We start from the raw sequence: 24,918 nt of genomic DNA, 5'->3' as shown, positions 1-24,918 counted from the left end.
GAAGATAACAAAGAGATAGAATGAAGGTATTAAGATGCATAACTGCAAGGCACAGAATTAAAACAGAGGATAAACTGATTAACAGTCTGGTATGGGGAAGGAGTAGTAAAGAAAAGTTTGGTGAAGAGGATAATACTTGAGCAGGATTGTGAAGAATTTATAGCATTTTCCCAAGACAAAAAGACTGAGTGGGAAGGGAAAATATTCTAGGCAAATAGTCATGAAATAGCATGGTATTTGGGGAACCTGGTAGTTCTGCATGCCAAATGGTATTTTATCTCACCTCCTGGGGCAAATGTTAAAAATTAAATTGTTAGGTCTCATCAGAACTATGGAATTCGAATCTTTGAATTTGAGACCCAAACTTGTTCATTTTTTAATTTTCTTTATTGTATTTGGGGGGAGGTAATTAGATTTATTTATTTGTTTGTTTGTTTATGTATTTATTTAGAGGAGGTACTGGGGATTGAACCCAGGACCTCGTGCATACTAAGGATGCACTCTACCACTTGAGCTATACCCTCCCCCCCAAAGATGTTTATGTTTTCAGGCTTTCCAAGTGATACTATGTATTTAAACATTGGAGGGCAACTACAAGTCTGCAAGGGACCCAAGATAAGTGGGATGAGAGCCAAGAACTGACTGGTCTTTACCACAAGCTCGCAGGGAGGCTTAGCAGTGGGGTGCTATGGTCAGCTTGCACTTAAGAGGATAATACCTGAGACTGTGGAATGACCTCTGGAGTCAGGGGGATGCTGTTTTGATCCAGGAGATAAATGATGAGGATTTGAACTAAGTTCATTGCAGTAGGAATGGAGAGAAGGTGTCAGACATGCTAGATCTTTATGTGTTAAAATATATGATGGAAGAATGTTCCACTTCTTGCTGCCTCACATCATACATGGTCTTCCTTCACTTCTCTCTGGCCTTAAATGTAAGAAGAGGTTGACTTTCAATGTCATGTATTACACAAACCATAGTTTTGTCAGCCTGATTATTTAAAAGTGTCCATGCTGTACATAGCTAGCAACTTTCTTGTGTATCTTGGGAGGGAAAAAAAAAAATTAGAGATCTCTTGGTTTCGTTCGACCTTAGTACAGCTATCTGCGCCAAAGCACTAGCTTTCTAAAATTTTAAAAAACTCTCCCCACTCTGTTTCTAACTATGTCTATTTCTGGCTGAAATATCCCACGTAGGTTCCCTTGGTCATCATAGGCCCAGCACAGCATCTGTCCTATTTTCCCTTACTTCGCAAGCCACAGCTGTCTCCTGCCCCTGAATTGCTGTAGCGTTAACTATGTTCTCTTTCCATTGTCTTCTGACTCATTTCCTTGCCTGATCTACTATGCAGATTGAGATTCAGAAACCTTCAATGTCTCCTAAGAGTGCCATCGACATTCTTTGCATCCTTGTTGCCAAATTAATTTTAACTACTAGCACCTACACAAACAATATTTTATAGTAAGCTTAGAAAAAGTGTTTTTATGTATATCATACAAGAGGCAAAAGCATAAACCCATGAAGGAGAAGTCATTACTAACAACAAACGCTTATTGTGTACTTATCGTGGGCTAAGCATTGTTATAAACTAAAGACAGTAAAACACATGATTTGAAGAGATTTACAATTCCATGGAGAGGCTGAATCTATGCAGATTAAAAAAATAAATAACATTTAAGAAAGTGGAAAGAATACTTGACATACAGAAAGGAAAATTGGATTCAAGCCCAATTCAGCAGCTTACTATGACTTTCAAGAAATAATTTAGCCTCACTTTTATTATTTTTAAAACTGAGGAAATAATACTTACCTTTATAGGTCACTCTTAGGCTAAATGTAAAGTTAAATCATTCATTCGTTTAATAAGTACATGTTAAATAAGAGAGTCCGTCTCATGCATGGTATTAGGGGATAGAGATGTAGTGTAGAACAGGAAAATCCAAATTCCCACTTTCTTTGATCTTATATTTTACTGGGCAAATAGAAGCAGGGAGAGGTGCACAAAGAAATAGATAGTAAAATACCAAAGAGTGAGACAGTCAGTGCTAGTGCCCTAAGGAAAAGCTTGGCCTGCTTAAGGGACAGAGAGAAGCCAGTGTAGCGGGAACACTGTGATACAGGTGAAAAATGTGACAAGAAAACCTGGAAGGGTGAGCAGGGGACAGTTAAAATCAGCTCATGTTGCTTACATTTTCTTTTTACCGGATAATTATTAAGTACATTTTGTATATGAATACTCTTAATACAACCACCTTATAATGTCAAGACTACTATTATTCTCATTTCACAAGTGAGGAAATAGTGTCTTGCTCTAGGCTACCTACATACTTGGTGGACCCAAGATTTGAACTTACGCATTTTGATCCCAAACTTGATGTTGCTGACGAGAGGAAGAAGAAGTTAAATTATAGAAAATCAAGGTGAAGAAGATGAGGAGGAGACAGAGAGGAAGGGGAGGAGGAAGAGGGGAAGAAAACAGTGAAAAGATTACATTAAGACAATCTAGCATGTATCATATACTCCAATTCATGCAAAATTCTATATAGACATGTATGCATGCAGAAATTGAAAAATATAGACATTTGCTTACCTTGAGATGACTGTACATATTTAAAAAAAGCAAATCATAGACAAATATGCATGGAACACTTTTGTTTAGTTAAAATAATATAGATAGGTTTATACTTATATACTTGAATAGATATAATCATAGAGATATCCACATCACATTTAATAATATTGGATATCTATAAAGAGGGAGTTGTAAAACACAGTATTAATAAAGAAGTTGAAAATAGAAAAATAGAAGAGTGGAAGGGAGAACGTAAATCACAAACATGACCTTTCTTCTGTCTGTCACTGGGTATGTGTATAAAATATATTGTGGATCACAAATAGAAAAAAAGCATAAGGATTTTGGCATCATACTGGACAATGAGACTATTTTCAAGGTTGTAGGTTAAATGCTGTGCAAAGTAATTATCATTTTAGATGGAATAATGTGGCATTTGCTTTATTAGTTGTATTGTTAACAAAATGCCATTGATTTGCAGATGGCTGCAGGCAAGTTAGAGAATATTTTTAATTCATTCTGAACATCATTTATTTCATAATTTCCTGCTATTCTCAAGTCTTTTTCATCCTCAGATAGCCAATGTGCAGTTCTTCCATTATAACTCTCTTAGCTTTGATTATTGTCTATACCATATGGAAGCCTCTCTGGGTGTGAGGGACAGGCAGGGTCATCATCTTCTCTTAGACTCTGTCCTCTCCTAAGTGACAGTAAATGATTTTGGGGTAATTAACTTAAGCGTTCCTTGCTAATGTATTTATTGCTAATACATACATTTCTGTAAGTAAAATGATACTGTATTCCATTTGCACGCTTTATGATTTGCTTAGAAAATAAAACCAGTGGTGAGTGTGGGAGCAGAGTTGGTGAAATTATGGATAAAACAGGAGTGGCCATGAGTTGATCATCCTGAGACTGGGTAATGGATAAATGGGGGCATATTACAGTATTTGCTACTTTTGTGTATGTTTGAATTTTTTTTTTTTTTATATAGAAAGTTAGAAAGAGGCAGAAGTATTGGGAAACTGAGATAAACCCTTACAAGTTTAAATTTTCCATTATCACGGTTGTTCAGGGCAGAGCTTACTAGACATGTTGGAGAAAAGCTGAAAATAACTATTAGGGTGTCCATTGGTGTTTTGATAAAATATATAAACAGTCTCCAGAAATAGTGACTTAATCAAACAAAGTATTATCTTTTAGGAGGTGAAAGAGTCTGGAGGCGGGCAGTTGAGAGCTGGGGCAGTGGTCCCATGATACCACAAAAGTCCTAGTCTCTCTTCCTCTTCCTACTCTGCTGTCCTTAATGTGTGGCCTTTGTCTGCATGGTCACAAGATAGCTCCTATATCTCAAAGCGCCACAATGACACTCCAGGCATTAAGAGAAAGAAGGAGGTAATGAAAAAAAAAAAGTAATGCCCACATAAGGAAAACAAAGTTCTCCCTAGCAGATTTTCTCTCCAGGTTCTTTGTCGAGATGTGTCATGTGGAAACTCTTAGTTGTAAGGGAATCTAAGAAATTGAATTTTAAGTTGGAAACATTGTCACTTTCCAGCCCAAATCAAAGTAATACCAGTGAGGAGGAAAAAGAGAATGTACATTGGGCAGGCAGGTAACACTGCCTGCTGGAGTCTACCCTCTGGCTATGCAACATCTTTAGGCGAACTTTTTCCCAAACTCAGTACATGAGCCTCACTTCTCACCTCCCTTGTGAGAGACAATAGCCTGAAATCTAATCTAGTTTTTATCTCACCCAAAGTCCAGAATTTTACCCTTATCTGAAACAGAATCCAATTGTTAAGATTCTGCAATAATTTTGTTAAGGTAATAGGGAATGTTCACAGAGAGCACATTCAAAGGAGTGCATGGAAGAAAAATGAGTGGAACATTAAAGAAATTTTTTGGATAGAGACCTCACTAGATTTAATAAATACTGAATGGACGGCAGGAGATCAGACAGAGGTGGTTAATGAGAGAGAAATCGAAGACAATGCCAAGATTTAAATATGTGATGAGTAGAAAAAAGGAAACTCCCCATTTATCTTCTCTGTAACTTCTATTTTCTCTGAGGAAGGAACAGAGATTATAATGTGAATCCTTCTCAAGGAAATAATAATATACTCTTTTACGTCCAAATGCTACTCTTCAATTTTCAAAGTATGTTAATGATGATAACAAATATTATTTATTCAGGGCTTATTATGGGCCAAGTTTCATGCCAGCCATTGCAACATTATCTCATTTAATCATCCCAGCAATCTAATAAGAAAGGAAATCTATATCCCCTTCTTACAGATGCAGAAGTTATCTTAGAAAAGATCACACAGCTGGGATTTAAATTCAAATTTGCATTGTTTCAAAGGACATGTCCTTCTTTCTCTTCTCTATTATACTGCCTGACATACATTATCATTCATATGCAGATATATTTGCATTTTTGTAGATGAGCTTTTAAACACAGAACCATCTCTAAATTTTAATACGGATATGGAAAGTATATTGGAAGAGAAATTCCTTTCTAAGATTCTTTCTACTATTAGCATTTCCCAACCCCCACCTCCTGACTCGCATACTCTCTGTGCTAAAACAAAAGAAATTTCAATCTATGATATTAAAATTCTGGAAAGTTTCAAACCTCAAATAGAAAATATGGTGGGTACTGCCAGAGAAAGCAGAGAGCCAAGAAGAGGAGAGACTGGCTGGTGGAAGTAAAAACTACTGACATATAGTATGTACGTGTATTACATGTATTTCAGAGGTTATATTCTTTGGAGATTTATAAATATATATTTTACCTTCAGAAAGGCTTTTATTTGGCAAATCTTCTCCTGTAACTCTCACAGTAGTGTTGAACTGTGTAAGAAATGTGGAGCATATCAAACAAGTATGATTATTTTTAGCATTAAGTTTTTTTTTTAATAGAGGAAAAGAACAAGCGTTTGCGATTTTCCTGTGGCCATCTGAGACATCACAAAATAGTATTAGGTATAAAAGACACCCTGAAAATTTGTATTTTCTAAATGTTAGGACCTAATCTTGGGAAGATAACATCAAAAGAGTTATTTGGAGGAGGTTTGGTCACTTGATGAATGTAGGAACATCACTATCTGAGAACTTGAAAGCTCGTAGCTTGACTACCTGCTGATTGAGAGACAACGTGGTATGTTAAATAAGCATAGAAAATAGGAACACAGTTTAAAGTCTTTTAGCTCCTTCAGGAGTGAAGGAATAATCCAGGAATGACAAACTGGGCACAAGGCACAGGAATTATTCTGGTGAGCTACAGAATCTCTGCTCTTTGAGTAGATTAATGGAGAATAAAGAATAAGTTCTTATTTCTTGTTAGGATCAGGCTGAATGATCCAAGCATCACTTTTTATTTTAATAGAAAGAAACAACATCTAGTTTTCCATTAATATTTGGCAATAAAAGTTTCACAGGCTCTTTTAATCTTTTTCATCTTAACGGAGCAACCACCAAAACTGACCCAATCTTGGCAACATTTTAACAAACTCCTGGTTTTTTTTTTACTTTTTTTCTGGATTCATTATTTACGGAGATTATAATCTTAGATAATTCTCTCTCCATAAACCTACAACTTTTTGTATTAATTCAGATTTTAGCATTCATGATTCAGTTTCACATTCTGAAAACATCAGACACTTTAGGATAAAATGACTCCAACTTAATTAAAGAAAGCATACACAGTCTCTTTCTTTGCATACACAATTTTCCTTGTCTGCTAATATATTTCCAATTACCCATTTTAACATGTTTTTGGTAACTAACTTCTACATGACAGAGTGAAATTGGATTTAGGTCTGTCTGACACACCAGCAAAGTTAACGAGTACTAATAATATTATGCCCAACAGCGACGCATGTTCTTCTTACAACTTCTTCAAAAGGCAAATTCACACATTTGCAAGCACGGCCCTAAGACACAGGTAGCTACTCTATAATATATATACCAATAAGAATCAAAGGAATGTGTATTAAAGGTATGTTTGAAAACCATATTTTGGCATCCTACTGTGAATAAAAAATACTACAAACCATATCAGTAAACAAAGAATGCTGCCACCCCCCAGTGAAGACAAGACCGCAGCCCGGCCTCTGCAGCCACTCACAGTGGTGCACCCTGAGGGGACTCAGAATAAGAAAGGACAGGATACTGGCCCTCGATAGCTAGGTGCTTGTCAAAGGAATGAATTCAATGAGCCCAAGTGTTTGCTTCCTCGCATACATAAAAAAGCACTAAATTCTTCAACTTGAGATGTCTGGTTTTCTTTAGTTAACAAGCAGTCTTTATTGTTCCAACTACCTGGTCTTTGTTGTAAAGCTCCTATATATCCTAGCGCCTCCCCTACCTCTTCGGAGCAGTCCCTCAGAACCATCTGAGAGTCTGTCATCCTGGCTAGAGTCCTCTTGCCTAATAAAACATAACTCTCAACTTCTAGGCTATGCATTTATTTCAGTCAACAGTACCTTAGTTAAAAATAATCTAAGTAACCAAAAATAATTAACTTGATTTAATATTAGTTCAAAATTATGTTCTATTAATATAAAAATATTTGCCAGAAAATACAATCTTTCCTAACTGAACACGTACTTTTACATTTTTTACAATTCTATGTGGAAGTAATGTTAGCCTAATTTATTAATAAAACAGTATAAAAATCATAGGAATTTCATATTAATTCATCGTTTAGGGATAAAACTACAGATTCCATTAAAAAATAAAACGCACAGCTGTATTATGCTGAACTTTTTTAAAATCAGGGAAAATAGCTGCTTTAAAAGGAAATTTTTCAAAATAGTCTGATTTGTCCAAAGATTCTCTTTAATTATGTGACCTTGGTTTATTTTTGAAAATTCTTATTAGTTAGAACTTTCAGTAAGAAAGTTTTTTTGTGTGTATATACAACTTTGTTGTTTCCCCCCCCAAAACTAGCATATCAAAATATAAGATGTTCAGTTTCTTTATTTTCTGGATTCAGTCTGCAAGACAATATTAAACATTTATAACACCCAGCACTTTCTAGCGACTTTTGACCATGACTTTAAGAGCGAATGGAGTCCTTGATTAATGTGTGAATCCTTTAAAAAACTTGACTCATCAATTACCTTTAAAAATAATATATATATTCTTCCTTTGTAATTATTTTCACTGAAAGACACCACTTCATGCGTATTTAAATAATACTAAGGCTATAATAGGTAAAAGTTGTTGTTGCAGTGATTTTTAAGACCTTTGAAATGCTCTGACTTGCAGTATAAACTAATTCAGCATATGGTTTAGTTTCTTGGAACAGAAAATCCCCAAATAATAACTTGAGAATGGTAATTTGCTTCCTATAAAGGAAGCCTGCAAAGCAAGCAGCTAATTCTGCCACTCTCTTGAAGGTCTCACTAACTCAGACTCCTCCCAGTTTCCCAGTTTCCCATTCCTCCATTGCTAACAGCTGGCCCTTATTCTCCTGGTCCTCAGTGGTTGCTTGAACCAAAGACAAAGACATTACACCTAAGTTCCAGGAAAGAGAACAAAGAAAAACAGCAACCCCCTCACCACATGCCGTGTGGGCAAGTTTTACATAAGATAACACTTACATCTAAGTGGTAAAAACTTGACCTCAAGGTCACAAATAACTGAAACAGGAAATGGAGGGTTCTGTGGTCTTTTAGACTTGTAACTGAAATTACAGTTTTTACTGAAGAAAAAGGGGAAAATGGACGTGGCATGGAGGGGCAACTAGTGGCCTCTACCATATGAAATTATCTAAGTTAAATCTAAGTTTAACACCATGAATGTAAGCCAATTACTTAGTTATACATTTTAAATTTGAATAACAAACTAGAAATGTTACTCTGAAAGGCCAAATTCTCTTAAGTGTTCTAAAAACATAAAATAGCAAATATTCCTAGATTCCAAATATTAATACTCTCTTATGGTTCCTGTCAACAGCTATATGCATGGTTCTAAATCTTTCCAGAGTGAAAAATACATACTCATTAAGGGAACTCTCTTGTGTCATGTGAAGTGTTTTCAACGACCTTCCTAGGCCACGTTTGCATTCACCTTCTCTGCTTGGTGGGGTTCTAATGACTGGCAAGGACCTGATCAGATTGTGGACTGGATTCTTGTTTGTGACACCGATGGGACTCACTGAGCCCCATTTATTGTTCCAGCATTACCGAGTCTTCACATCCTGTATTGCTTAGATTCAAATTACTACAAACTACTAACTACTTGATTGGTCTGACCACCACCCACGGTGCTAATCAGGGACTAGACTTTACAACTGATGGGACTGATAAGATATTTAAATACCTTCTCATATAACCATTAAAGATCTGTTTCTTTCCTGGCTTTGTCTTTGTCCCAGTCTTTAATGTCATTTAACTGCATGAGAGTTTTTAAAATTATTTTAAGCTCTCGGCTACTGGGGCATACCTCAAGAATATATTTTGGCCATATATATGGAGAAACAGTCTTGTTTCAGAACTGAATGTGAATTATACACATGCATATGGATGCTCCCTGCTGAGAAGTGGACTTCTGAAAAATAAATGGCTAAAAACTCATGGTCTGTAAGAAGGTAAAAAAGCAGTTCCATCTGTTCTGTTTACTTCAGGCTGATATTCCCCAGCTTGTTTCCTCTCATGAATATATCACAGTTGAAGTCTAGCAACTGGCTAACATCTAACTTCATGAGAAATAGAACCAAGTGGCTTGTTGTTTTTATTTTTCAAAGGACAGAGACAAAATCTCTCCTAGAAAGAGACAAATATAAAATGTAGCAAGCAGTATGAAATTTTACTTTTTTTTTTCCCCTAAACATGAGATAAAATTGACTCCATCACTTCTTTCTCAATATTCAACTTTGGTGTTACTTCAATATGCTGCTCATAAAAAGAGTTTCATTTGCTTGCCTGAGGAGCTGGACTCCCACATAACGTATTTTGTAAACCCTTTGTAAGAACCCATTTTCAGTTAATGGGGTCCTTTGATTTCCTAGGGTAACAAGGAAAATGAAAGATTCTGGCATACAGAAATATAGAAGAATTTTATTACTCAAAAATTCTGTCATGAGCACTAGTGGCAGGAATTACTTCTGCTCCACTCCAAAAATGGATATTTGGAGCAAAATTAATGAGAGGAAAAAATGGTCTCTGATTGTGGAATCCCACAGTCCCACTGCATTTCAGCTTCATCTGCTAATTATTAAAATTAAGGGTCTCTTCACAGGAGGAATCTTTCTTTCCTCCTGGTCCTGACTTTTATATGTAAGATGTTCAGCCTGAGAATCATTATTTACACACATTATTCTTTGCTATCATTAAACACTCTTTGAGTGGCACATACAAGTGCAGTGCTTTACAGGATGTTGGAAAAAGATTTCCCAACATGTTCATACTGGATGAAGGGCACACCATCAATTAAGACTAGCTGCGTAATCTCCAGCAAGTTGTTTAACCTTGCTGAGCTTTTATTTTCTCATCTGCGAATCATGAGTAACCATACAGCTTTCTTGTTATAACCTCATAACATACAGTGGATGTTTAAAAATTTTTGTCCCCAAGGTCTATGGGGGGGTATTTTTTCCTGTACCCTTCTGAGTTTTTAGCTGCAATCTCTTTAATAAAAGACAGATTATTAAGAGAAAAGAAACAGTTTATTAATCTGTATACCTCATGTTTTCATGGGAGATGCTCAGAGAAGACTTTTTGTTTTTATTTTTATCTTTCTAATTCCCTACATTGTCATGTAATTTCTGGTTATGAATCTATTATACTTTAACTGATTTAAAATTCATCCTAACACAAAATAAACCCTTTCTTCCTCCTGAGGAGCTGGAATTGATTTTAGCTCGCACATCTTATCTCAGTTTATCAATGTGACTTATGGCTACTGTTCCGTTTCTGCTCAGTGCCTTCCTGCCTGCTACTACTTGTGAATTTCCCACTTGAGATATTCCAGATTTCCTTTCAAGAGTCTTCCAATTCATGTGAACGGTATTAAAAAAATAAAAGTGTATCTGTAGAGGCTGCAGCTGGAGCCTCTACCCAGGCAAGTGAAAGCACTCTAACTGGGGAATTCCATTAGGAATGCATTAAAGGTTGAAAAAGCACTATTAGGTGTTTGAGTGAGTCTCTTGAGAGAGTGAGAAGGAAAAGCAGTCTCCTTGCTTCATGCTCAAAAAAGGACACTTCAGTGCCTCTCTACACAGGTGCTGTCAAACAGCCAATTTGCAGAACTGTCACTTATTATGCTCTGTTCATGTGCTAGAGGTGTGTATGTGTGTGTGTTTCTCACTTTCTCCAAAAAAAAAAAAAAAAAAATCCCTACTGCCTTTGATCAAAGAGCTGGCATCACTTGCTAGGTCACATTGCAACAGCAAAATTGTAATTTTGGATTGTCTAAGCTATTTTTCCTCCTTAAAGGAGCAAGAAAACATTTCTGAAGATTATGGACAACAAAAATTTTTTAAAAAACAAACAGGTTTTGGGTAGTAAGGGGAATCATCTAAAACCTTACACAATATGTTGGAAAAAGTGTAATTTTACAAATGAGGCAGACTCAAGTTTGTCTCAAGACCAGCTCTGCTACTTATTAGCTCCATCATTGAACAATCAAATGCCAATTTCCTTATCTGTCAAAACAGATTCATATTTATTTGATAGTGTGGATGTTAGGATTAAACTGGAAATGTTTTTCAAGTACCTGGCACAAAACAAAAATGAAAATAATAGTTTATTCCCTTCCCCACAGTTTTGGAATTAGAAGGGTAACTTTCAAGAGATAAAGTGGAGGGGGACCCAGAAAAACTGGAGGGAAACAAAGTGTAGCATCCATTTGTTCTTGTTTTCTGTTTGTTTTGTTTGTATCGGCTTTCCTGGAGTCCTGTCATCTTCTGATAGACATCACAATTTGCTTATGGAGCTGTTCCTCCTTTACTACATGGTGACCCTAGTGAGACTCCCAATTGCAATGCCATTTTGGAATTTAATTAAGAAACAAAGTCACACAAAAAAAGAAAAAGAAACAAAGTCACAAAAGGATAGGAAGAGTGAAGAGCTGACAAAACCTGATGGAAGCTTCCAAAACATAAAATCTATAAAATCCTGCAAATGAGAAGATGCAACTAAAACTTAATGTTCAATCCTCTCCTTTCAGAAAAAGTGTTGCTCAAAATCCTACATCAGAGTAACTTGGTCTTTGTCCATAGAAAGTGATCTCTAGGCATTTGACTCTTCCTACATTTCGGTTCAAAATTCACTTGACCCCAGCTAGATAACCTTTATGTTCCTATTGACTCTTTATTAGAGTTGAGAATCATGTATTGCGATTCTAACATTATTTTCTTTTCACTGAGACTTTCTTTCACATGTGGGAATCCGAAAGATGATTCTGGAAGAAATAGGACCATTTTGTATTATTAGATTCTCTTTATGGTATTTTATTTCTGATGCCTTTTATTCATTCACCTGCCTTTCCACCTTGAACTTCTTCCATGCATGTTTCTGAGAGCTGGTAAATATATAGCAGCTTATAATTGTTTTGATACTGGCACCTGCCCAGCAATTTGTATTGTACTCTCTTGTGCAGTACCCCTATCAGCTAGTATGCAAACTTTGTTCTCTGGTCCACTTCCTACATTTCTGATTCTGGGCCACAAATGTTTGGAGGACCAAGTGGGTCTGTGTGAGGTTCTATCAAACACAGGCTGTTCCAGTAAACCCAGACCTTCTCCTTCCAGGTAATCATTGTGTTCAGTTCTAAATGCCTTGACAAACTCTACCATTTTGTTTCTGCTTTATCAAGAAATGTGGGGCCATGCCCTAAAGCATGTGCAGGAAAGGCATATCAGAAAATAATATAATTTTTGTAGAAGGAGCACAGTTTGGGTCTCTTACACACTAGCTATGTAATCTCGAGCAAGTTATTTAAACTTCCTGAGCTTTTGTTTTCTCATTTGTGAATCACGAGTAACCATACAGCTTTCTTGTTATAATCTCATAACACACAGTGGATGTGTAAAAGTTTTTGTCCCCAAGGTCTACTGTAGGGGAGGAAAAGTAATTTTTCCTGTACCTTTCTGAGTTCTTAGCTGTAATCTCTGTACTAAAAGACAGATTAATAAGAGAAAATAAAAAGCTTATTAATCTGTATACCTCATGTATTCATGGGAGGTGCCCAGAGGAAAATGAGTAACTCCCCAAGATGGCTTAGGATTCAGGCTTAAATACAATCCTAATAGGGAAAGATCAGGAGGGTGAAGACCTCTTAGGGGAGAGTAAATGGTTTTTAGGAAAGATGACTGGGACCTTACAAGAACACATGGGAGGTATGGTAGTTTGTGGTAAAGTTTGTCTGAGATTCAGTACGGACTACCAGTCTCCCCTCCTGTGATGAGTCAGTTTTCCCTGGTAGATGAAATTCTCTGGGAGGGGATCTATGATGATTGAGCTCCTTTTGGGGATAAGGAGAGATAACTCCTTTTAAAATTCCTTTAGGCGGACAAGGGGAGCTCAGAGAAAGCCTCTGCCTGCATTTGCTGTTTTTAAGTGCCTACAGCTGAAAATATTTGTGGCGATGTATTCTGCCACCCTTCCCCCCCTTCCCCTCACTACCTCTCCACTTTGTTCCTTTTCTCTCCACCATACATACTTGTTTCTAATCTCTGTGTGATGGGGGATATATGGATGGGGGAAACGTGAAGTCAGTTAACCTGGAGTTAGGGAAGACAATTTGGTGTATAAATCTTCTAACAAGTGTTTCAGTTAATCTTTTTTTTTTTTTTCTTCCTTATTTGTTAATCCCAACCTCACCCAACTGCCTACTGTAGTACTTAGTGCCTTCTGTTCTTGAAACCTTTCTGAGAAATTGAGGTGCAAATGGCATTGCTTCTTGTTGACTCTACCCGGGTAGTTACTTCGGTTTCAATTATTTTAGCTCTGCTAAATCATTTGAACAGCTATTATCCCCCCCAAATTCCTTAATTTTTTGGCATCTCTCAATATTGAATATGTCTTTCCAAGTTCCTTTATTATTTATTGTAACTTAGATCTTTATTCCTTTAGATAGGGCATCTGGAATGAGTCTTGATAAATTCACTTCAATACCTCATGTTACTGAAACTCCAAGGGGAGGATCCTTTCAGCATTCTGCATCTGAATCTCTCATAAATTATATTCTTTGATTTTATAGGTACACCTGGGTGGCTATATTTTCATAACATTGATCTACATTTAACTATTCATCAAGATACTAATTACTTGGCATAACAGACCATCTGAAAATATGTTATTGCTTTGGGAATTCAATAGAAAGTATTTTGCTCCAGTTTACTAGTTGAAATTATTTTATTATCTAACTGTACTTTATTTTCAGAAAATAAATATAAATTTATTTATTTATTTTTGTTATATAACCAAAGAAAAATTTCAGATGAAAGGTAGACTTCGAGTACACTGTGTACATTTCTACCAAACTGGAATTTGCTTTGTGCTCCAAAATATATGCAGAGTCTCAACATTGGTTATTAAAACCGTGTAATGTTGATTTTTTTTCCTAGTGGGTGGTTTGTATTCTTATTATAATTTTGGAGTCATAGTGAATATTAAATGACATGCATTACTACAGGGACACCAGTGGGATGCATCTGAATAAATACACTCTTTGCTTATCTACTTATCATAAGCTTGGGGAAATATCCTTTTTTATTGGAAATTATGCTAATTTTCAGGGCAATCTTGTAATTTAATTGGGGTATTAATCTTTATCTCTCGAACCTGCATTCATACGTCTAGAATATAACATCTGTTCATATGATGTACTTAATTTTGCACTTTCCCCCTTTTTTCAACATTATTTTGTTACTGTAGAGCGAATTTCACCTTTGAGTGAGACTCTTCTGGGAATGATTTCCTAATAAGTTTAAAAAAGCACAGAGTTAGAGTTCCAACCAAAATTTCCAAAATAAAATTAAATAACTTTTTTTCTTTAACAAGTTTTAGAAGTTCACTTGATTGCCACATTTTTTTTTTAACTTAAATGTGCATGCATTGAATTGCCAAAAATAGGTTTATTCCCAATAAGCTGTACCCTGGAAAACAGCTGTTTTGCTATTTGTTTCTGCAGTACAGTGGTGATCTTTCTGATACTGTATGAGATTTAGAGTCAGTTCCTAAATAAGGTGCTTTATTTTTCTTCTGCATTAACATTAAATTCCATTGGCTGGAACTATGCATTTATGTTTTCGCATTGAAATCTAAGAACTCTATGGACGTGTCATTACTCAGTTACCAAAGGTTGTACAAAAATTAACAACTTTTAACAATAAAAACAAGAGAAATAAGATATTTTACTTTTTATAATGTGTTAATATAATATTTTAAATTGTGTCCATTGTAGAAAAATTGGGAAATAGAAAATAAAATTTCATGCAGTTCTATCATCCAGAAATTTCCAGTGTTGGTATCTTGGAGGTATTTCTTTCTAGACAAAAAAATATCATTTAGTATGTTGGCAGCCATTAGAGTAAGATCTAGATTACTCACCACACCATTAAAATGTAGCTTTTACTGCAAGTTGCCATTTTTGGTACAAAAAAAATGTACACTATCATAATAGTATTATAAATGTTTATAATCAGTTGCATTCATTTAATTTTCTTAATGTATTTTTAATAATTTCATTAATTAAAATTTTATGGTATGCTTATATATGAGCAGCATTTCTTTATATAAGAAACATTATCTTTAGGTGTACACATGCCTCTTGACCCCTTAGTATCTCCTAGTGGTCCAGTCCAGTCATTTCTCCTACTTGATTCACTGACATAGATTCCAAAAGCAGCTCAATGCTACCAATGAGGATTTAACTATGCAATTCATTTAACATTTGCTGTTTGTAATTATCAGCATCTGCTATTATAGTTTGCTGATGACTGGTGAAGATAACATCCTGGATTTCAGCCCAGTTGAGCTCCCAACAGAATGTGGTTAAATGAATGACCTGGTCAATACCCCACTACACAGAGCTCAGCTGACACATATAATCTTGAGAAAAACTGAATTAGTATCTTAAGACAAAGGAAAAAAAGAAAGATAGTATCCTGTTACCTGATCACTATTCTGTCAACTAGCTAGCAAAACTACTGTGCTTTATAACAGTGTGTGGGCTTACTGGTTTTGTGCTTAGAGTTGATTTTAATAGTGACTTTTGTTCTGAGCACTAATGAATGTTTCACAGTTAGATTTTGAGCCAAAGAATTTCACACCCACTGTCTTAGTTTGGGCTGCTGTAACATAAATGGCATAGATTGGGTGGTTTGAACAACAGACATTTATTTCTCATGCTTCTGGAGACTGGGAAGATCAAGATCAAGGCACAAGCAGATCTGGTGTCTGGTGAGGATCCACTTCCTGGCCACCTTCTTGTAAAATCCTCACATGGCCAGGAAAGAAGCCATCTCATTGTGTCTCTTCTTATAAGGGTACTAATCCCATAACTTAATAAAAGGCATATGATGAAGACTCTACCCCGTGACTTAATAACCTCTCAAAGACCCACTTCCAAATACCATTATACCGACATCGATATCTAAATCTGGGGGGAATGCAAATCAGTCCATAGCACCTACCTAAACCAATTCACTAAAACAGAGACTCAAGAAAATTTTTGTGGAGGCTGGTACTGAATCTTCAGGTTGCAGTGGCAGAGACAGTAACTTGTGGTTAGGAAATATATTGTGATATCAATTTTTACCCACAGTTGTAAGATAATGCTTATCGCTGTGTGTTTTAATAATTTAAGAGATTTTATGTTATTGTTGTTGTTTTATGTTTTTAGGGTCCCCCCCCAAATTCTTCTTTCTGATCAGAAGAGGTAAGGTCTTTTTTCTTTGTTCATGAAGAGAAGTTGGAAATTTTAGTGGAGGAATTGCAAAGTTGCATGCCAAAGGGCATGAGTAGCAGAAGGTGAATAGACAGCCAGTAATTTTACCAAAAATACATGATTTTGCCATATTTTCTTTTTTACCTCTTGTTATCTTTTGTGGGGAGAGTGGAATTTTTACTTTTTCATGTGAAAAATAAGTTACTATTATTATAGACAGAATTCCTTCTGGATTACAACCCAAAACAAACTCAGGCATTTAGTGAGTTATATAATTATATATTAATCACATACAAATTAGGTGATTAATAAAGTATATCATTAGAGATATTACATAAAATTATTTATTCATTAAATTATTCACACACATGTAATTTTCAGCTACAAATATAATGTATTTGACTTAGGTTGCTCCCCAAATCAGACCAGCAAAAACACTAAGGCACTGATAAAATAAAGAAGCTCCTCTATGAACAGCTCTAGGGCAGAATTTAACTATGTCCATTCAAACTAGTAAATTCATTAAACTCAAACAGATTGTTAAAAATCTCACAATCAAAAAAATAATTTTTTTACAGGCCTGTAAGGATGTAGAAGATAATTTTCTTTGTTGGAAATGTTAATAAGGAACTCAAATAGTATACAATTTTTTTCCAAAATTTATTACCAAATCAAGATTAAAACATTGCTGTCTCTCCATTTCTGTTGCTGGCACAATTTTCCTTCTCTTTCTCTTTTCCCCTCGTCTGTCTTCAGGTAGAGCATATTGTGCTAATTTTGTGAGATTGGATTTGATGTGACACACATGATAACTCTGAATTTATATTGCATCTGTTATTTCTATTTTGCCTCTAGACTTGACTGTGATCCCAAGCAACACAATATGTTACCATTTAATTTTATAATATGCCATTTGCACAGCTTTCTCTCTCTCTCTCTCTCTTTTTGCAACAGCTATATTAATGGAACAGCTAGAATAAGTCTGTTGAAGACATAGGCCAAAAAGGAAAATGATGCCACCAATGAGGGTTTAATTCTTCAATTATTTAAAAATTGCTTGTTGGGTTTGCTCTTAGATGGAAACAGATGGAATGATGTAAAGAGAGTTTGGGGTGAAACACCACTTATACTAATCACTTAATGTAGTTTCCTGGAGTTTGGTTAATGCTCATTTTTATGTTAAATACAGGCTTTGTTTCACTTCCTCTGAAGCTGAAATTATTTTCTTTGTGAAGATTCGGCTTAAAGCAATGAGCTAGATCTCTACATTTCAAATTTGGCAATTTATATTTTTAACATTTTTACTGTCTGGAAAAAGTAAATAACAAACTAGATTTTGGTGCTACTAGCTTTTTCATTACAACTTTTGGGAATTTAACATTTGGGGTTTACTAGCTTGCTGGTTGCCTTGTTTTTCTCCTTAGGACATGTTTTACTTTCTCTCTACAGACCTAGTACTTTAAAATAGTTTACTTTACTTTCTTAAAACTTTTCAAATCTGTATATGCCTTCCAATCAGAATTTATCTACATGAGATGACCAGTGGCCTCACTATAAGCAAAGAAACTGAATGTTTTTATTAGTCTGTGTAGTTTTGGGTGAACATTGGGCAGTGGTTAGTAAATAAATGGTCAATATCTTAAGGATTTTGTAAAACATAGGAAATATTTTTGAGGTGACCTTTGAACATGGCCACCTCTAATGTCCCTTACAGAAATAAAAATGTAGAAATCGATGATAATGAATTTTAATATTCAAAATGAGTCTCAGGCTATAAGGAAGATATGATTGTGAAAAAGTAGTGATCTCTGTCAAGTGAACATTTCATTCTTTTCCTGTATTTTGCTTGTTTATTCATTCAACACAAGTACTTTATAAGCATCTGGTGTGCAACTAACTCCAGGCTACATTCTGAGCAAAACGTATAGTCACTATTCTCAAAGACCTTACATATGAAAGACACATGTGTAAAGAGGCAGTTATAACACATTGCTGTGAGTGCTATTACAGGCATAGTAATAATACAAATAAAAGAAACACCTAGCAGAAGCACCTGACCCAGATTTGAGGGATCCTGGGCTGCTTCCTGAGAGAAGTGATTTCTCACCTGAAAACTGCAGGTCATGGAGGAGTTTGTCAGTAAGGAGGGATATGAGCGAGGGAAGGAAAAAGGGAGAGAGTTTCCCGAAAAATGGAACAGAAAGTGCTTTGAGAAAAATGCAGATAGTTCATCAGACTGTCACATAGTATTTAAGTGCATGAACTGTGGAGATAAGACTAGAGTGGTAAGTTAGAATTGACTCCTGGAGGGCCTCACCTTATTGTGAAAGTGTAATTATGAAAAGGGTTTATCTAGCAGGGGTGTGGCTCTTTGATCCTCTTAGTGGATTTTAAGGCTCACTCAGATGGCTTTAAGGAGAATGGATTAGATGAGATGGGCTAGAGGCAAGGAAACAAGTCAGAGCCTATTAGCAGAAACCAAGGCAAGAGAAATAATCTGAAATAAACTAATGACAATGTGGGGATGGAAAGAAGTACACAAATTTAATATATATTTAGGAGTTGATGACAGATTGAAGATGGGGGAGAAGAGTGATGATGGGGCCAAGATGACAGGTTCAGCACCAACATGAGGCTGTGGGCTTGTTCATTCATAGATTCATAGGCAAATACCGATGACCTCAGCAAGAACCTTAATTGGTGAAAAACACTGGAGTCTACACCTAGGAAGAGAAGGTTCCCTCTTGATCCCTTAGATCGTCTGTTAGTTTCAGAATACAAAGATAAAAGAACTAGGGACACAGCCCAATATGGTGATTTCTGTTTGGCTGTGTTCTTTTGACAGCACCACATGAGGCATCAGTGTACGGGGAAGTCAGACTGCCTACTTGTGAAGTCTGATTCTGCTACTCATCTTAAGGATCAATTCCTTAAGTACTTCATTTTCTAAGCAGGGATAATAACTTCCTTATAGTATTATAGAAAGAACACATAATACTTTATGAGTGAAAGTGTTAAAGCATTTAGTGTAAACCTTGAAACTGCCCTAAAAGTTTTATCACTTTGTATATATTACTGTGTTAAGACCTGGCCTCGAGGGAATTTGTCGACAGTGTAACACAGATGGATGAATGAAAGTTTATTACCACTTTTGAAATAATTCCCGTGATAGTCCCTGACAATAACAAAGAATCATCTTTACTTGCAGCTGTGTACACAATTTCACAGACACCAGTTGTTCATTAAGTATCTTCTTCTCTAAATAATGCAGAAATAGTGATAATTATGCTGGTATTTCTTTTTGCTATATAACTTCCATTTTGCTTAGCTAAGCATATATAAATAAGATACATTTCAAGAAAAATATGTATAATTGCTATGTTGTTTAAATATCTCTATAGGTCCAGCAAGATGAAATGCAAGCAGATTAAGATCTGTTGAGTATCTGCTATGTGCCAAACACCTTACTAGCTGCTTTATGTGTATTATCTGTAATGCATGTAAAGATCTTGCAAGTAGGAATTGTTATCAGAATTTTAAGGTAAAAGATATCTATGGGGTTTAACTATATTAAATAAATTGTCTAAACATAAAGTTAAAACAATGATGAAGCTAGGAGGTAAATTCAGATAGCTGTTCATATCTCTAGATAAAGTTTAGGTTCCAATTAAAAGAAATGGTGAATATTGTAATAATTTATTTCTTGCAACTTCCATACAGTGCAATAATCATTGGCATTAATAGTTATTGAAATATTAAATAAATAGAATCAATGGTTCAGAGCTAACTTAATTGCTGCAATACAGCTTAAATCTACATGGTGAAACTAAATAACATTTATGCTAAATAATTGAAAAATAAAGTATAATAAAACATTGCACTCCTTGTTATAAGTATTCTAATCCAAAATATAAATAATATATATTTAAAACATTCTAAAATAATAATTCCTATATTATTTAAAGTTGTAAATATGTACCAATATAAGATTGATTTCATATTGTTTTCCATGTAAAAGAGGTTGGGCATATCTGAGAAAACCTAAACTTCATTTTTATACTTTTAAATAATTTATTTCACTGATGAAACTGGGAATATTCTAAAAATTAGTGTTAGCTCTGCCATCTATTTTATAATGTTTGTCAGAACTTCAGTTATCTGTCATTTGTAGCTAGAGAGGTGTTTATGTTTTGCTTTGTATTTTTGTTAATAAATGGTAGTATTTCCAGAATATGGAAGAAATAGCTGTGGATAATATTTGGTTCATTAGATAACTCAGTCTTGGAATGTTCTTCCTTCTTGCCTGCCTTTAAATCTTCGTCCACTCATCAGCAATCAGTCCTGAGAATCTGCTCAACCTTGCCTTTGGGGAGTATCTTAAAATGTTGTTTAATTTAACAAGCTTGGCGATCATATGAACAACTAAGCTAAATACTTTCATATATATGACTCAGTGACCTGGGAGAAAATGACTCTAGTGGCTTTAGCACAGGACTTGATACAAGAAACTTCAGTTCTTGCTGTGACCCTGAAATTGCTACCTAGGCACCCTTGAGCAAATCACTTAATTTTTTTGTTTTTTAAATCCAGCTTTTCCTCATTTGTGAAATCGATCACTTTGAGACTATTTTTTTCTTCACTTCCAACAATCTAACTTTTGGTCTTTCTCTAAACTTTAGTTTTTATTCTTAAGATTTCTTCTGTTTGAAAAATCAAGATACCACTAAAAGATATGCTCACCATATGTCTTCTGTGCATATTTCCTAAGCAGTACAAATATATACATTGCTGCCAAATTCCTTGCAATTTAAACACAGAAATTCCTTGGCAAGAATCTCTCTTAAGGTTTTAGTTGTTTGGAAGGCTCGTGTACTTAATGTATTCTCCTGGTAGTTGCAAGTTATTGTGACTACTTAATTACTTGATCAAGTCAGCTTTAGAATTATGTTTATAGAGACATTTATTATTGAGGTATAATTGACACGTAAAACATTATATTAGTTTCAGGTATACAACATAAGGATTTGATATATGTATATATCGTGAAATGATCACAATGTCTAGTTAACATCCATCATCACACTATTTTTTTCTTCTTATGATGAAAAGGTTTAACATCAACTTTCTTAGCAACCTTCAAATATATAATACAGTATTATTAACTATAGTCACTGTGCTATATGTTACATGCCCAACATAGAGACTTTTAAAATAACTAACTGTATAATACCTTGGAAAATTGAATAGCAGTTCAGATAATTATACCCATTTTACAGAAACATAATAAATTAGAATTCTATGTTTACAAATTTCTATAAATTTATAGGCAATTTTATATATTTCAACATTTATATGTGAGTGTCTTGTTAATTTGAAGATGAAAAAAAAATAATGACAAAATATTGAAAGATACCCTTTCATATGATTGTTGTAGTTTCTAGAGTATCTTGATAATTCAAAGTCTTCCAACTGAAGAACAGCATGCTATCTGAGTACTGAATGTGCAGGCAAGTAATTAAAGCACTTATTTTACTAAACACATTAGTGAGAACTGATATGTTAACAATAAAATATAAGTAAACTTGCATCCATGCAATATTATGCTAAAAAAATTGAGAATCCATTCTCATCTCAAATAGAATGACCATTTTTCTCTTTAGATCTTTTTTCATTATTTAACCTAATGTTTCTACATCCAAAAACAAGTGTTTGAAACATCTGTCTTCTCAAGGACGTATCTTTGTGTATGTTTTAGTTGGCAATTTTTTCACTTGCTATGGTTCCAAAGAATCCCTTAAAAATAATTTTTCCTCACTATTATTTTACTTTCTTAGAGTCTCCCTCCTCAAAAAGTATCTTTGACATACATCTGGCCAAATCTTGATCAGTATTTGCATACAATTTTCTTTCACTGAGTTTAAACTAGTGCTTCTTAACATTTTCTAGCTCTTAGTCATTCCTATGGTCATCACTTAGAACTAATCTATAAAATTTCCGTGTAACAAAAACAAAGCCACCTTACCCAGATTCACCTGTCCTCTGAATTCCAATAAAATACAGTATACAGCTATACAGTAGCCTGTATTTCCTATATTTCTTTATCAATAATTTTATTCCCTCTAAATATGGTGAAGGGTGGTTATATGGGAGTTATTTTAAAAGTTACTCTTTTAAACGGTACAAGTAAGTTGTACAGTCTTCTATATATGTGACGTATTTTCATGACTCTGTGCGCTCCTCTGTGTGAATGCCTGTCCGTTCCCTTTTACCTTCCTCCTCACCCTCCAACTGTGGTCAGCCATTACCTCCTCCTGGACTATAATCTATGGTGCCTATTGCTGTCTTCGATCTGCACATTTTTAGAAAATTGTTATTTTTCTTGTTTTGTTTCTATCATATCATCACTCTGGATTGTGATGTGATTTTGAGTTCTGATGTCAGCACAGTGGCTGTCACATAAATGACAGTAATAATTTATTAAAGGAATTTCTTGTGTCTTATATACAGGACATTTTATTTATTTATTTTTTTTTTAACACAGTGGCTTTTTGGCTAGAGCTTGTGAATTGAAAAAGCATGTGGCCAATGATTCCTTGGCAACTTTCTTTACATTCTCTGAAACTGCAGCTATTGAAGGTGACAAAAATTAGGTGAAAACTCTTAGTAAACCTAACACCAAATAACTGATTTGACTAGTTTTCCCATCAAAATTATTGTTTATGTGACATTTGTGCAACCAAATACCTTTTTTTGTTGTTGGAAGTTGCAGTTCAGGGAAATTATGTTGATACATTTCATAATTTAGCACATGAAAAAATAAGTAAAATATTTTGCAGCAAGGTAATATGTAGAATCTATTAAAATACATTTCATATTTGTAAAAAAAGATAATATTTAACTAATATTTTAAAAGTTAAATAAAAGTCACATTTTGGTTAGACCTTATTCATATCTTATTAAGTTCCCTACTAACCTTTTCCTCTCTGTCTTTATGTTTGGAGAGTAACCAGCATAATTTCACTGGCTTAATGCTGAAAAGCTATTTGTCCTGTCATAAATCAGATTGCCATATAAAAATCAGTGTTTTTTCTGTACCATGACTGAGTATTATTCAGCAAGTAACAACATAATTACTTTTATAAAAAAAGGAAGTGTTTAAAAATAAATTACATGAATTTAAAAAGAAATAATTTACAGTGTTTATCAAAACAATCTTTTAAATTTATAAATTAAATGTTTTAAATTTCTGGTTTAAGGAGATTTTGGGTTACACTTGATTCATTGTTTCAAGGATTACTTATGAATATAGCCCTCCACTTTTATCATACCTCATGGTTCTTATCATTAATATTCAGGAAACCATATTCTATATATGGTAACAAATTTATTTCTGAAAATAGAAATACATTTTAAATCACCAGCTTCTGCTCTTGTCTCAATAAATCAGCTATTTGTTAAATGCCTACTGTGTGTCGAGTATAAAATCTTCCATTAAATAATTTCAGAAAATTAAATAACAGTAGATTTTAATAGCTTCTCACATAAAAGAGAAACTGTTATAAGACCTCAGGTGAGTAATTGCTAAATAACTATATAGACAATAATTGCTATCATTATTAAAAGAAAGAAAACTGGGCAGAAGACCTAAACAAGCAATTCTCCAAGGAAGACATACAAAGGATCAATAGGCACATGAAAAAATGCTCAATATCACTAGTTATCAGAGAAATGTAAATCAAAACTACAATGAGATACCACCTCACACCAGCCAGAATGGCTATCATTCAAAAATCCACAAATGACAAATGCTGGAGAGGCTGTGGAGAAAAAGGAACCCTCCTACACTGCTGGTGGGAATGCAGTTTGGTGCAGCCACTGTGGAAAACAGTATGGAGATTCCTCAAAAGACTAGGAATAGACTTACCATATGACCCAGGAATCCTGCTCCTGGACATATATCCAGAAGGAACCCTACTTCAAAATGACACCTGCACCCCAATGTTCATAGCAGCACTATTTACAGTAGCCAAGACATGGAAACAGCCTAAATGTCCATCAACAGATGACTGAAGAAAGAAGAAGTGTTATATTTATACAATGGAATACTATTCAGCCATAAAAATGACAACATAATGCCATTTGCAGCAACATGGATGTCCCTAGAGAATGTCATTCTAAGTGAAGTTAGCCAGAAGGAGAAAGAAAAATACCACATGATATCACTCATATGTGGAATCTAAAGAACAAAACAAAACAGAAGAGAAATGAACTTAAATATAAAACAGAAACAGACTCAGAGACATAGAATACAAACTTGTGGTTGCCAGGAGGGAGGGGGGTGTGTTGGGACAGACTGGGAGTTCAAGATTTATAGATTCTGACAGGTATATATAGAATAGATGAACAAGTTTATACTGTATAGCACAGGGAAATATAGTCAAGAT

The 24,918-nt window shown here is 34.8% G+C and overlaps 1 protein-coding gene across 1 annotated transcript in view; it reads left to right on the top strand.

The window, feature by feature from the left end:
- PCDH15 (protocadherin related 15) overlaps positions 1–24,918 on the top strand; it is a 1,335,438-nt gene that overhangs the window by 874,323 nt on the left and 436,197 nt on the right. Inside the window, exon 8 of the mRNA XM_032491427.1 lies at positions 16,430–16,465. Coding sequence (XP_032347318.1) covers positions 16,430–16,465 — 36 coding nt within the window. The remainder of the gene's footprint in view (positions 1–16,429; positions 16,466–24,918) is intronic.

This window comes from Camelus ferus, chromosome 11, assembly GCF_009834535.1.
Source record: "Camelus ferus isolate YT-003-E chromosome 11, BCGSAC_Cfer_1.0, whole genome shotgun sequence".
NCBI lineage: Eukaryota > Metazoa > Chordata > Mammalia > Artiodactyla > Camelidae > Camelus > Camelus ferus.
The sequence above is the reverse complement of the archived record's forward strand: the minus strand, read 5'-3'. Positions and strand labels throughout refer to the sequence as shown.